At 36.8% G+C, this 13,838-nt stretch overlaps 1 protein-coding gene across 1 annotated transcript in view; it reads right to left on the bottom strand.

Annotated features, from left to right (window-relative positions):
• The window catches only part of dnah5 (dynein, axonemal, heavy chain 5), a 171,460-nt gene that overhangs the window by 79,682 nt on the left and 77,940 nt on the right, over positions 1 to 13,838 (bottom strand). The window contains exons 42-51 of the mRNA XM_056257650.1: positions 13,623 to 13,776; positions 13,348 to 13,494; positions 12,308 to 12,549; positions 9,794 to 9,970; positions 6,967 to 7,171; positions 6,101 to 6,243; positions 5,354 to 5,488; positions 3,700 to 3,822; positions 3,030 to 3,243; positions 1,692 to 1,915 (exon numbers count right to left, since the gene is read on the bottom strand). Coding sequence (XP_056113625.1) covers positions 1,692 to 1,915; positions 3,030 to 3,243; positions 3,700 to 3,822; positions 5,354 to 5,488; positions 6,101 to 6,243; positions 6,967 to 7,171; positions 9,794 to 9,970; positions 12,308 to 12,549; positions 13,348 to 13,494; positions 13,623 to 13,776 — 1,764 coding nt within the window. The remainder of the gene's footprint in view (positions 1 to 1,691; positions 1,916 to 3,029; positions 3,244 to 3,699; positions 3,823 to 5,353; positions 5,489 to 6,100; positions 6,244 to 6,966; positions 7,172 to 9,793; positions 9,971 to 12,307; positions 12,550 to 13,347; positions 13,495 to 13,622; positions 13,777 to 13,838) is intronic.

Below are 13,838 nucleotides of genomic sequence, written 5' to 3'. Positions count from 1 at the left end.
GAGATTGTGTCAACTAGACTCTCATCGAAGGCCTCATCGACACGACATCCATCCCGACAGACACGACACGATCCTCAACAAACCCGTCTCCATCCCGGTGTGATGACTCTGATCTTAAACCAGATGGAACTGGATAATATTCTGATTGTTCCAAACCAATCTGACTTCTGACCTATAATTCTGCCTGAATCATAATCATACACTATTCGTTCATTAGCCAGAGGAGAACTGGGCCCCCCGACTGAGCCTGGGTTCTCCCAAGTTTTTTTTTTCCTCCATTCTGCCACCTGATGGAGTTTTGGTTCCTTGCCACTGTCGCCTTTTCCACCTTTGTTAATTAATAATTAATAATTAATTACATTTATATAGCGCTTTTCTCGCCACTCAAATCGCTTTACATAGAAGGGGTAATCTCCTCAACCACCACCAATGTGCAGCATCCACCTGGATGATGCGACGGCAGCCATATTGCGCCAGAACGCCCACCTCACTAACACCTCTTCCAGCAGCAACCTGGTTTTCCCAGAAGGTCTCCCATCCAGGTACTAACCAGGCTCAGCCCTGCTTAGCTTCAGTGGGCAACCAGTCTTGGGCTTTGTTGCCAATGGCTTGGCTTGCTTAGTTGGGGACATTAAATGTAACATTTAATTTAATATTCAACAATAATATTGATCTACCTGCATTGACACTATTATACAACAACTGAACTGAGCTGGAAGATGACATCACGGTTTACTCCAGAGCGGCTATATATATATATATATATATAAATTAACTAAATTACTAACTTTTTTAAAACAAAAATGAAACATCACTGAACTTACTTAAGCTGGACTTACTTAAGCTATTTTCTTCTGGAAACAAACTTTATTGCATTATTTTCCTGTTATCTCTGTAAAGCTGCTTTGAAACAATCTGTATTGTAAAAAGTAAATGTATTGTATGCTGTAAATGAGGAGACACCGGTAAATTAGCTTAATGATTTTTACTGTAGGTTTGATGTTAATTCTTATGACTGTAATGATGTACTATTAGGATTGATGATTCTGTATCTAAACCACAAATGAGTTTGACTGATGTTGTTAAGGTTTTTAAAGGTCTTGGCATTAAAAAAGGCAACTGGGCTGGATGGTCTTTTATTTTGAAAACCTTTACAGAGGAATTAGCCCCTGCATGGGTGGACATTTTTCAGAGGTCCATTGATTTACATATTATTCCAGATATTTGGAAAAAATCTATTATTATACCACTTCCAAAAAGACCTAGTCCTCAAGAGTATAACGACTATTGCCCAGTTACCTTAGCCTGCATAGTGATGAAGTGTTTGGAGAGGATCATACTGTGGAAGCTTAAGGAAGAGGTTAAGGACCCTTTTGATCCTTATCAGTTTGCATATCAAATTAATAGGGTTCTTTCTTGAGTTCTGCTTTTAATACCATGCAGCTACACCTTATGCTCTCCAAACTAAATAGTATGGCTGTTAATCCATATAGCATCAAATGGTTCCATGCATTGGTTTTCTGTATAAGGATAAGGACATTCAACGTTATACTTCAGAGAGTGCTAACTTTGTTACACGGAGTACATCCAAAACTCATCATGGATCATGGATTTCAGAAATCATGGATTTCTGAAATTTCATTTACTTTTTCTCAGAGTCTTAATACGAACAGAAATGTAGTTCTACTCACATCAGGCAAGTTGATGACCTCTGCAGTCACGCTGAGCATTCCCTGCCAGATGCGGGAGAGGTCACGCAGGTTAAAAATGTAGTGAAAGTTGGCAGGAGTGGGCAGCATTTTAACCTTTGTCATTTGCCATAGTCTTCGGGTCAGTGAAACCAGCCTGACCACTGTGTTCCGTACTTCCTCTGAAAATCCCCGACGGGAACAGTAATGGCCTGTGCCTATCACCCCTGCAGCAGGAAACAATATATATTGCAAATAAAAGTGAATGAGAAACGGTTGATCTATAGCAGACAGAAAACTCACAAAGGTGAAGGACAGAATGAGCAAATGTGACCTTCCTGAATGATAGAATACTGAGTTGAATTAGAATCACAGTTGTCACAAATGTCAATATTACACACATATTGAGGGGTGTATGCTAACCTGCATGATATATCATATCAATAGAAAAAAGATCTGTCAATAAAAAGATCCAGACCTTCAGCCGAGCAGGAAAACGCCCATAGTCAGAATCAATATGCATATACAGAATCGGTTCTGCTTAACCAACGCTGTTGACAACCATGACCAAATTAAATGAGATGTGATAAATAATTTCTCTGAGCCAAGAAGCACGGTCCAGATACTTTCTTTGTGTTTCTGCCTTTCATGATATTTCATAATGCATGTCTAAATGCACAATTTGACTGATTCTTTTAAAATACTGTATGTCCATGCCATTTGTTGTTTGACTCCTTGTTTAAATAAAAATCTCATTGGATTATTACAATATTTGCAAAAGGAATATTGGGAAATGTGAAATCGATATTAGCCACTGTCAAACAAAAGGTGCAAAAGGTCCATAGTCTATTGTCAATAGTGTAGCAATGCATGACGTTGCACATAAGTTACTTTCAAACCAAGCAGCTTTCTGTTGGTCAACTCGGTGAATTCATGTGACCAATTTGAACCCATTGAGAAATCTGTGTGGGGAAATATTTAACCTCTCATGCAAAAATCCTGATCTCGTGAATTTCTATTGAAATGGCTAGATGTGACTGCACCTTAAAGCAAAAGATATAAAACACTGACTTAAAACAAATGTTCATTCATGTCCTACAGCCCCATAACTAGAGTAATGCAAGAACTAAATGAAGGAAAAAATATTCACTAAATTACGAATATGGCAGCAAAAGACTGCTATATCAGTTTGGTCGGAAATGTTGCAGTTTGCTGAATACTGATAAATAAAGACTCTCTGTGATTGCCTCAAATTGACCTCTAGACTTTTTAGGTTTTGAATCTATGGTAGTAAAGCAACGGATTTTTACTGTTTTGCAAATGGTAGACGACAATACTAACCAAAGATCTTGTCTATGGAGGCATTGGAAGGAAGAGTACAGTTGAAAATAGAAAACTGCCTCTTCAGCCTCTGGGGGACGTCATTTCGTCCCCCTCCAGGGTGGATCATAGCTGCCAAGAACTGGACATCCACAATGTTGGTGAACTCTCCTGGTTTCTCCAGGTTAAAGAAGCCATTTTGCTCCATCAGCTGCCGAACTATTTCATTGGTGACCTTTGAAGAGAGGAAATGGATGGTTTTAGGAATTATGCAAATAAAGCATATTGATTTATGATCACAGTTTATTAGATCATAATTTGATTAATGACTGATCACATGTCTAAGAGAAAATGCACACAACTGTATCCTTTAAACAAAATAATGCTTACCACCTGCTTTGTGAGGTGGGGTTTGGAACGACATACATTTTACAAGGCAAATAATGATGCATTTTGGGAACAATAACCTTAATTCCCACAAAAAGGAGGATGTTTGTACTGAAAAGAAAGACACATTACTTAATTAAAAAAAGTGGATTGTGGGTGGTTAGTGAAAAGGATGCAGGTGTTTGCCCTGAAACTGTTTAATGAATGTGCCTGTGCTTCTTAGGTCTGAAACTTCACCTCATAAAACTAAATGTACAAACATATAAGTAGTGATTCTTAAGTCATCATTTCTGCAATATCTTACCTGGTCACCCCACTCATTGATCACAGGCATGTTGATGTCGTCAATAAAGATGGACATTTTCTTCCCTGCCGGAGGGCCGTAAGTGGTTCCCATTCGTTTATCTACATAACTCTCCACAGAGCGCTAAAAAGTCACAGGCACGGAAACAACCATATACATGCTGATTACTCACAAACACATCCAGCAACTCATAAATTAAGAAGCTCAGATGAGATTTGGATCAATAACACAACAGTCAATAATGAAGCAGGGAATGTGATGAAACATTAACCAGGCTAAACAAACTTTAACACCTGAGCCTGGGGATTGCAAAGCATATTGATGCATTCAGTCCCTCATGGGTTTCTTGGTCTAACTTTTGCCCAAACACTTTAAGAAAAGTGTAAATACAATACAATGGTGTGTATATGAATGTATTTCACACCACCATTCAAAAGTTTTTGCAATAAATATTTTACCAAGGCTTTCACCAAGGCTGCATTTATTTGATCAAAAATTCAGTAAAAGAGAAATTTTGTGAATTATCATTACAATTCAAATAGCTGTTTTCCATTTTGATATATTTCAAACAACAATTTTTCAGCAGCCATTGCTCCGGTCTTTAGTGCTACATGATCCTTCAGAAATCATTCTTTTATTTTGATTGGGTGCTTAGGTGCCATTTCTAATTATTATCACAGTTTAAAATGGTTGTTTTATAATTAATATTTTTGTGTAAACTTTGATACTTTTTTTGGATTAATTGATTAAATAAGTAAAAAAACAGCATTTATTTGAAACAGAATTTATTTTGTAACAATTTAAATGGCTTAAAGTCACTTCTGATCAATTGAACGCATCCTTGCATTAACTATTAATTTTCTACCTTTTTCTTTTGTACACAGTAATGTGCTTTAAAACTTTTAAGAGTATCATGCATAGAACACACTGCACACAGAAATCTAAAGCTGAAAGAATGATGCTTATGACACAGAGGGTCTTTTAGGAGAGTTGTGTGTGTGTGTGTGTGTGTGTGTGTGTGTGTGTGTGTGTGTGTGTGTGTGTGTGTGTAATACTATTTTTGTGTAATAGCCAATTCCTAAAAAGCTACACTGCTATCCAACTTTTTCCTGAGTAGTTTTGAAAAATATGATATTGTTACAGTTCTGTTCTGTTTGGATGTGTTCCTTTCTTCTAGTTTCCCGCCACTCATCTGTTTCTATGGACACTAACTCAATCATCACAGCTGTTCATCATTTAGCTCATCACCATTGTATATTTAATTCCTCCTTGTGCACTCGTCAGTTGTCCGGTATTGTTTGTGCGTAGCACACTGTCTCGCATAGTTTGATTGTTATTTGCCTGCTTATTCTGAGGTTTTTTAATAAATCCTGTTTTATTTTCATCTTCGTCTTCTTCGGATCACCGTGACAGATAAATGGATAATATGAATAAATAGAACTGAGCTACTGTATTGTACTCTGTTTAGTTAATGTTTAAAATGTTTAGTTGTTTAGTTAGTTCCTCTCCAAAAGATGTATATTTTATAATAAATGTATTACAACACAGTAATAAAGTATGTGCAGACTTCATAGAAAGTGTAACCAAAATACTGTTCATCAAAGTTACCACAACATTAGACATGTTTTGGGGAGAAAACACTGTCTTCATGTACCTGAAACATAAGAGGTGTGGTGGCAGAGGAGAAATTGAGACTCTTGGCAGTGTGGGATTCTGGGTCATATTTGGACATGTAGCCTTTGATGATGACGGTTTTGGCAGTGCCCTGTTCTCCAATCAAAAGCACAGCCTGAAACACATGAAGAAAACACGAGTAGACTCCAGAGAGGGCGACCATCTGTCCTTGTGCAAGGCTAATCATAGTGCTGGCAGCACAGGAAAAGTCTTGATGACAAACAAAGTAGCTGTCCATTTAAACAAGCCTCACTTAGACAAATCAATAATGCACTGCATGGTGTCATTGTCGAGAACCTACACTAGAAAATTCAATCTACAAACTATTGAGTGTTTTTATCAGATCCAGAGGGTTTTATAATACGATCTACAACTGAATTCCAATTCACGAAGACAGATAACATTATTCCACCAAAACGGTGCTTGCTCTTGTCTCAGAGCCAGTGCTCGATGGGTGTTCGCGCTCGGTCAGGCTTCTGTGGAACCCTTGTGTTTAAACTGTCTAGGGAATTGAATAATTCCATAACAACTATGTACTGTAAACTAACAAACTTAGCACTTTACAGTCTTTTTTACTGCCAGTTTCGAGAACATATTATATACATATATATGATGACAATATTAATAATGTAACAGGCAGATAAATGTACAGCCTGATCATTAAACAGAAACGTGTTATTTATATATTTTTTAATTAAAAGTCAAATAAGAGTGAAAAGGCTCTCACCTTCCCCTGCTTTGCAATGGTCTGGATGAGGAAGTCAGTGCGAACATTGTCTACGTTGGGCACCAATATGGAGCCATACTCTGGTGTAGAGTCAGGTGGGTAAATATACTCTTCCACTCTGGTATTCCAGTGAACCCAATGGCCTACAAAACACACAGTTTCCATTGTGAGTGCTGTGAATAGCATCTTGCAAGAACCTTTATTAAAATTCCATAATGAACTTCCAATGTGTTCTATAATTAAATAGGGTTATTAACCCTGGTTCTGACTCACAAGTGGAGTTTTTGCCATTAACATTTAAGGGCTAGGAAACTTGCTGCTAATTAGGCATCTATTTGAATTGCAAAGTGTACAGTATTTTGCAACAAAACTTCTAAGGACACTTATAAACCAGAGACTTTTGGGTCTAAACTATTTTGTTTCAAGCTTCAGCTGTGAAAAGAAGTCAACCTGGAATATACTCCGCCATAAAAATGCCCAGCAAAACGATCAAAGACAGAATAAAAACAATCTTGAGTGTCAGATTTGTCTGGAGGCAGACTACAGACTTCAAATACACTATTCTCCATAAACATGCAAATTCTCCTCTCAATAGGAAAAATGTCATAGAAATTCTATAGACTGCTGCTTGAATTGTACTGACAGAAAGAGTAATTTCCCAGCATGCTCTTGTTCAGAAGAAAAACCTTCAGTCATTCTTACTAAGCAGCTTTTCTTGTCATTTACCAATCGGAAAAGCTGACAAGTTGAAAACATTTACACAATTATTATAGTCGAAGATTTATATGTAAACTGAACCATAGACAAAGGCAGATAAAAATGAAGCAAATATAACACAGAATGAGGCGTGTGACTGAGTTAGATACCATCATTAGTGACGTAAAAGTCGAACATAGTGTCCTCGCTGTGGGGAGGGATGTTGGGAAGGTCCAGGCAGATGTTGTCATGGTGACGGAGCCATTGCTCCATCTTCATTCGATCATCCAGTTCCAATAGGGCTCCCACACTCCACATCAGAGAGAAGACATACAGTCGTTCCATGTGCTCACGAAACAGCTCCCCTCCCTGCTCCTGATGGGTTAAATCATCAAAGACACCATCAAAGATCTGTCAGAGCATGAAGGCCGGATAAAATGATTATTTTTGCACTCATGAAACCAGAGAAAAGATATTATGCATTATCAGATATATCCAAATAATAATAATAATAGTAATCTAATCCTTTATTGTGAACTTGTGAAAATGTATACCCATATGACCACTAAATATGTTTTTATAACTTTTAAGAATAACATGCATGATACTTTTCGGCAAATTTCGGGATAGGTTAATTTGCTGTAAAATGTTCCATATGTACTAGATTGGATATGCATTCATAATTAAAATAAGTTGATTTAATATTTAGTCTGTCTGACAGTGACAGAAAATAAACTGCTTGCAGCTACAAAATCTGGGTTAATGAGGACGACAGCTGTTGAAAGTACATGAAAATGATAAAGTTACTTCATTTAAATATAGCTATTTTGAGAAAAACAATTGTGTTTTTTTAAAGGCATGGTTAAAATATTAAATAAGAATTTGATGTTGCATGCATTCCCCATGCAAATCTACCTTACGAGTCTATCCGGATTATCAGCACATTAATATACACTACCATTCAAAAGTTTAGGGTCAGTAAGATTTTTAATGGGTTTGAAAAAAGTCTCTTATGCTCACCCAGGATGCATTTATTTGATCAAAAATACTGTAAAAACTGTAATATTGTGAAATATCATTACAATTTACTCCTCAAGTAACATTTCTTATTATTATCAGTATTGAAATAAGTTGTTACAGAGTTACAGTCAGTTTGAAACTGATCTTTTTTCAGAATTATTTGATAAATAGGGAGTACAAAACAACAGCATTTATTTAAAATATAAATCTTTTTAAGAATCTTTTAAAATATTTTTTACTGTCACTTTTGATCAATTTAATGTGTCCTTGTGGAATAAAAGTACTAATTTCTTTAGTACTCATAAATTATGAAAGAAAGAAAGAAAGAAGGGGGGGTCAACAGGAAGGGAAAAGACACAACTGCACCAGTGATAATGCATGAATGTTTCTTTTCAGCTACAGCCTGAGGTGTTAATATTCTTCAACATCCAATTCACAACAATCAGACACTGTCTGTGTCAATTACATAATCATTTTCAGGTTGTATTGTTGGTGCTCTATACACACTGTGTATGAAAGAATTACATCAAGCCCAAAGTGCTTTTGAAGGTTATAGGTCCTTTTTTATAGAGCCAGTGGGTGTAATGCATATTTGGCTCATGTTTAATTCTCATAGAATGATAGTGTGGTGACAATAGGGCTGTATAATGTGTATCTCAAAACTAAATGCTTTACAAATGACAGTGCGAGTTATAATGTGTGACATTTACTGAGGACAGTTCATCCTAATCATATTCATGACTTTCAGATAAGGGGAAAATCTGCATTGGGTTGAATGTCAAGAAGAAATGTATTGAGTGAAACTGGTCAGGACGTCAGTATATTTGTATTCATTCATAGATTTATTTAAGCTTATTCTGCTTATATTGTATCATATAATAATGAGCTTATTTATTTTCTTCAGCTGATCAACAAGCATTCAATATTTCAGTTTAATGACGGCCGCTGTCAAGATTAATCAAATCTCACTGCATTAAATGTAGCGAAATTGTATTATTTTGCTATAACCATTGCTATACCATTTCTTTATCAAATCACCCTATCACTAGTACACAGTTTCAGGTGTCAGACATTTTATAGTGCTGTCAGAAACCATTGCTAATTCCTATAATGCATTTTAATAAGATTTGTAAACATCCATACTGCACCGATGAATCTCATCAAATGAAATCTTGTATGTGGAGACCTTCTTTATACTACATCACCACTGTCCTCTTCGGTGCACAAAAGTGCTCACTCATTTTTGTACATTGCTCTCTCAGGTAGAGGACTGCATGACTTCCACTATATAGGAACAGCTTATGAGGGGATAGGGGAAAAATGTTGTACATGCATAATGGGCTGTATGTGCACTAATGCATAAAGCAGGGGTGTTCAGTTAAAGTTCCAAGAGGTCTACTCTCTGTATTTCCGTAATACTACAATATTTTTTTTTGGAATAGTTATACATTTCCTTGTGAACAGCGGTAGTAGTGGTTGGCCTCTGCTGATTCTGCAGCCAATGAGATTGCCTGCTCAACATTTAAAAAGTATTGCAGCTCACCACCGTATCTTCGGTACTGTTGTTAAAATAACCACGTCAACTGAAGCGTACTTCACGCTTGTTATGTCTTTAGTGCGAGAGAGAAGCAACATGCAAATTGGCTTAAGAAGTGCGTCTGGGCCTAAATAAAATAATTCGAAGATATAGCACTAGACATAAATGACCCTGAGCGCTTGTGGTGTGTTGTTTTTACTCGCTGCTCACTTAAATTGTACAAAGGTTAAAATGGTGCAACTGTTGTCTCACGGGGCGGAAATGGACAGTGGTCTGCTAATTGGTGACCCCTGGTCTACAGTGTATGTACTAACAACTGTGCTACTCTGTTTTTTAATGACAGAAGCTGAAGTTTAAAACCCTTATTTTTGGATTGGAATGTTAGTAAGCAGTCTTTCACTGTTGCAAAATCTGTAATGAGGACCACAACTGTTGACAACCTTGGGCTGAATGAGTCCTTGCAGCATGTTTATGCACTGCATGATGATGAAGGCCTCCAGCATGTCCATCTTATACTGCAAAGATTGAATGCTGAACCGATAGAGCTCAGGGAAGGAGGACGAAAAGAGATCCCTCAGGACCACCCCTTCCTGAGGGGAGCGATTCTTCAGCCAGCCCTGCACACACACAAACACACAAGTAAAAAAACCTGGAAGGAAAGACATACACACAGTGGGAGATACACTGAAATTAAATGAACTATCCTTTAGAGCTAAAAATAGTTTGTCATTCTTCTCTGTCTTTCTCTGGCTCTCCTTCATTTACTCTTCATGCATTGAACAGTTGAACACTTTGAAGTCTGTTAAAAAGACAGAGAGAAATGCCTTGGGGATTTTAGACTTCAGAGTGGACTTAAAGGAATAACTAGCAGAGCTACTGGGTTCTACAATCGAGGTTCAGTGGATGCCTTTTTTTCACTTTTATTATGCAAATTTGGAGGGAAATATTGTAGATTCTAAGTGTTCTCAAATTTCTTTAAGCTGCCGTCGGCAACATTTTTTTTATCATATTCAGTGAAATCGACACTATAATCCGACAGAACAACATAAATAAAGTGGTTTTAGAAAAAAGCCCGAGCTTCTAACTCCACCTGGAGCGTGTTATTTGTTTTGCAAAAATCCACAGCTCCCGGATCATCAGGTCCAATCAACAATAACATGCACACGCCTGAAGTTCACGGAAGTTCGCCCAGTAACGAAGAGTGATGGCGGAAAATCAAGTAAGCTCATTTAGAGTATAAATGACATTGGCAATTGCAATCTATCGGTAGATTAGCCAGGACAGCATACGTCCAAATAACCCATGGTGTTGATGGATGCTGATGAGACGGGCGTGTTCACTGAAAATCTGGTGCACACGCACTGACGAGCATGAACTCGGTGGGAGGGTATTCGTTGATAGTGGGGGAGGGCCATGAGAGTTGTAAACATTCCAAATTTTGCCTAAGTCCACTCAATCTGCCAGACTTGCCGACTGCAGCTTTAAAACTTGGTTAATATACTAAATTTATGTTACCCAAAAAGGAAAATCTTTTCATAATTTATAAATAATCATGTTGTTCCAACCCATAAGACTTTCATTCAACTTCAAAAGACAAATGGAGACAGATTTCTGTGCCTTACTCCCACCCACCCAAAAATTTAAATTACTAAACAGCCTGATTTATATTGATTAGTTTTATAATCTCTTTATGAACTTTTTGAAGCGTCAAAGTGGTAGTTGCGTAGCTCTCAATGGATAGAACAGAAAGCTCTCAGATTTCATCAAAAATATCTTCATTTGTGTTTTGAAGATAAGCGAAAGTCTTATGGGTTTGAAACGACATGATTTAATTTTTAGGTGAACTAACACTTTAACGCTTCAAAAAGTTCATAAAGACATTTTACCAGTAATTCATTGGAATCAAACAGTTTAATCCAAGTCTTCTGAAGAGGCATTCACCGTTATACACATTCAACCTTGAGCTTCAATTTTTTCCTTGTGGTGTCCTTTGTCATATTTTGACATTACATCTATGAATATTAGAGCAAGCATTAATGAGATTTAAGAGCTATGGCAAATTTTCAGAGAATTACCTAAAGTGTGGTCTGTTCCTCATACAAAGCTACGATAGCTTTCAGAAGTCCATAGTCCACTCATGAATACTGCTTTTATGATACATGTTTTGTCCTTTTTAGAGCTTGACAGCCACTTAGTCTTGAAAAAGAGCATAATATTTCCTTTTTGTTCCATGAAAGGAAGAATATTTGAACAATGGAGTGAGTAAATGACATCATTTTCCTTTTTGGGTGAACTATTTCTGTAGATTTTGAAGCAAGCATCCGGTTACACTTTATTGTACAGTGTCATTGTTACATGTTACATGAAGTTACTATAGTAATAACTATAAATTATGTATTAGTACATGCAGCTAACCCTAAACAGAACCAAACCCTAATCCTAATCCTATAGTAAGTACATGTAGTTACTTAATATTAATCAGTACTCAAATGTATAATTACAGTGTAACAAAGAAAACTTAAAATAAAGTGTAACCAAGCATCCTCTGACAGAATTGTATCTTTTTAATTACTTACATTGGTAACACTTTATTTTGATAGTCCACTTTAGACATCCTAACTTTAAGTAACTTTGTGACTACATGTCAACTACCAGTCATTAGAGTTTTAGTAGACTGTCTGCTTAATATCTGCAAACACTATTTGATGGTCCCCCAAAATACACTCTACTGCTGAATATAAGAAACTTGGCAAGTACATGTCAACTTATTCTACTAACACAAACCTACCAGTTTACTAATACTCTAATGAGAGTTAGTTGACATTGAGTAGTTGCAAAGTTACTTATAGTAGAATGTCTATAGTGGACTATCGAAATAAAGTGTAACCCTTAAATTATCTAAATATAGAATACTTAATAATAGTATCATTCAGTACTAATTTGTTATCACCCACCTCCAAAATAGGGCTCCAATTAAGGACAGAAGAGCTCATAAACACCATCCCATTACGGGACACTGTGGCCGGGGAGGCGTTATCGATGTTGTGTGGCTCAAACACAATCTTGCAATTGGGGGCCATGGGGATGCGGTCACCATTGGCCAATGTCAGTGTACGGTTATCATCCAGGACTGAGTTTAGGTTTTCAATCCATATAGCATCAACTGGCCCATCAAGAACAATCCATATGTGTTCCCCTAAACACAAACCATGAAGTACAAATGAGCAATGAAATAAGATACAGATACAATTGCATAATGTTGTGGCCTCCATCAATCATTATGATCAATGATTGACATTTGACATTTTATGGCTGATTGCTTAGCCCATTAGTGTCAAATGCCCTGTTTGATGGATGCACTTGTTCATTGATTTAAAAAACTGAGTCGATAGGTTTCAACATGTTGTTTCCATTTAAATGAAACATTCTCTTTCATGTGTTATAGATCTCATTGCCTTTTGGTAAAGGGAGGGAATAGTACACTCTTGCCTGTTTGAGAGGCTTTTCAACCACTTTGGAAACCATCAGCTTTCTTACACAACTGACCAGACAAAAAAAGCCCTGAAGGGTTCTGCTGGCATATATTAAAACATTTGCTCCCTCAAAAGTAGATGTTTTTTAAAAACATTTTAGACCAGACATGCTAAGAATTTTTAATAGTTTTAGCGTTCAGTGCTGTATACTTTAAAGTTACTTTGATATGGGCAATCATTTCAGGAAAACAGTTTTAGGAGCTGAAAAAAAAGGAGGCTTTTTTTTTAAAAGGAGGCTAGGAGCTTGTTACATGTTACATGTATTTATTATAGTAATAACAGTAAATTATTACTTACATTTAATTACATGCAACTAATTCTAAACCAAACCCTAATCCGAACCATAACCCTATAGTAAGTAAATGTTGTTATCTATTATTACTCAGTACTTAATTGTAATTGTAACCAAAAGCTTCTGCTGCTTATGCATATTCTATACACTTTTTTAACAGGTGATCTACCTTTCTTTGCTCTGAGTGTTTTCCTCCAAAGAGTGGAAAAGATTCCATCAGTCCAGTCATTGGTTGCCACATCGAGTCGACCAAACATTTGAGGTGCAGTAATAGCTTTAGGGTTCATACGCATCTCTCTGTGAGGTTGGCCACAATCTAGATATGCATTTACAGTGTAAGTTGCATATACATTACAAATGTTTACTATTTACATCACCAATGAAATGGACCCTGTCCACTGTAACATAATGGCCTAGTTTTTATGGCTGATGTCTAATTCTCACCAGTCATGGCCTTCATAAGGGTATGGATGCAGGTTGTTTTTCCTGCTCCGCTGGGTCCTAGTGCCATCATCCCATGACGAACTCTTTGAGTCTCATATAGCTGAATGATCTTTAACCTCCATGGTGGGTGATTGATAAGACCAGCCTCAGTTACCTAGTAGAATAATAAAGATTTTGGTTTTGATTTTGATTCCCAGTGCTCAACCTAACAAACGT

The sequence above is a fragment of the Rhinichthys klamathensis genome, unplaced genomic scaffold, assembly GCF_029890125.1.
Source record: "Rhinichthys klamathensis goyatoka isolate OS25496 unplaced genomic scaffold, OSU_Roscu_1.1 h1tg000006l_1, whole genome shotgun sequence".
NCBI lineage: Eukaryota > Metazoa > Chordata > Actinopteri > Cypriniformes > Leuciscidae > Rhinichthys > Rhinichthys klamathensis.
The sequence above is the reverse complement of the archived record's forward strand: the minus strand, read 5'-3'. Positions and strand labels throughout refer to the sequence as shown.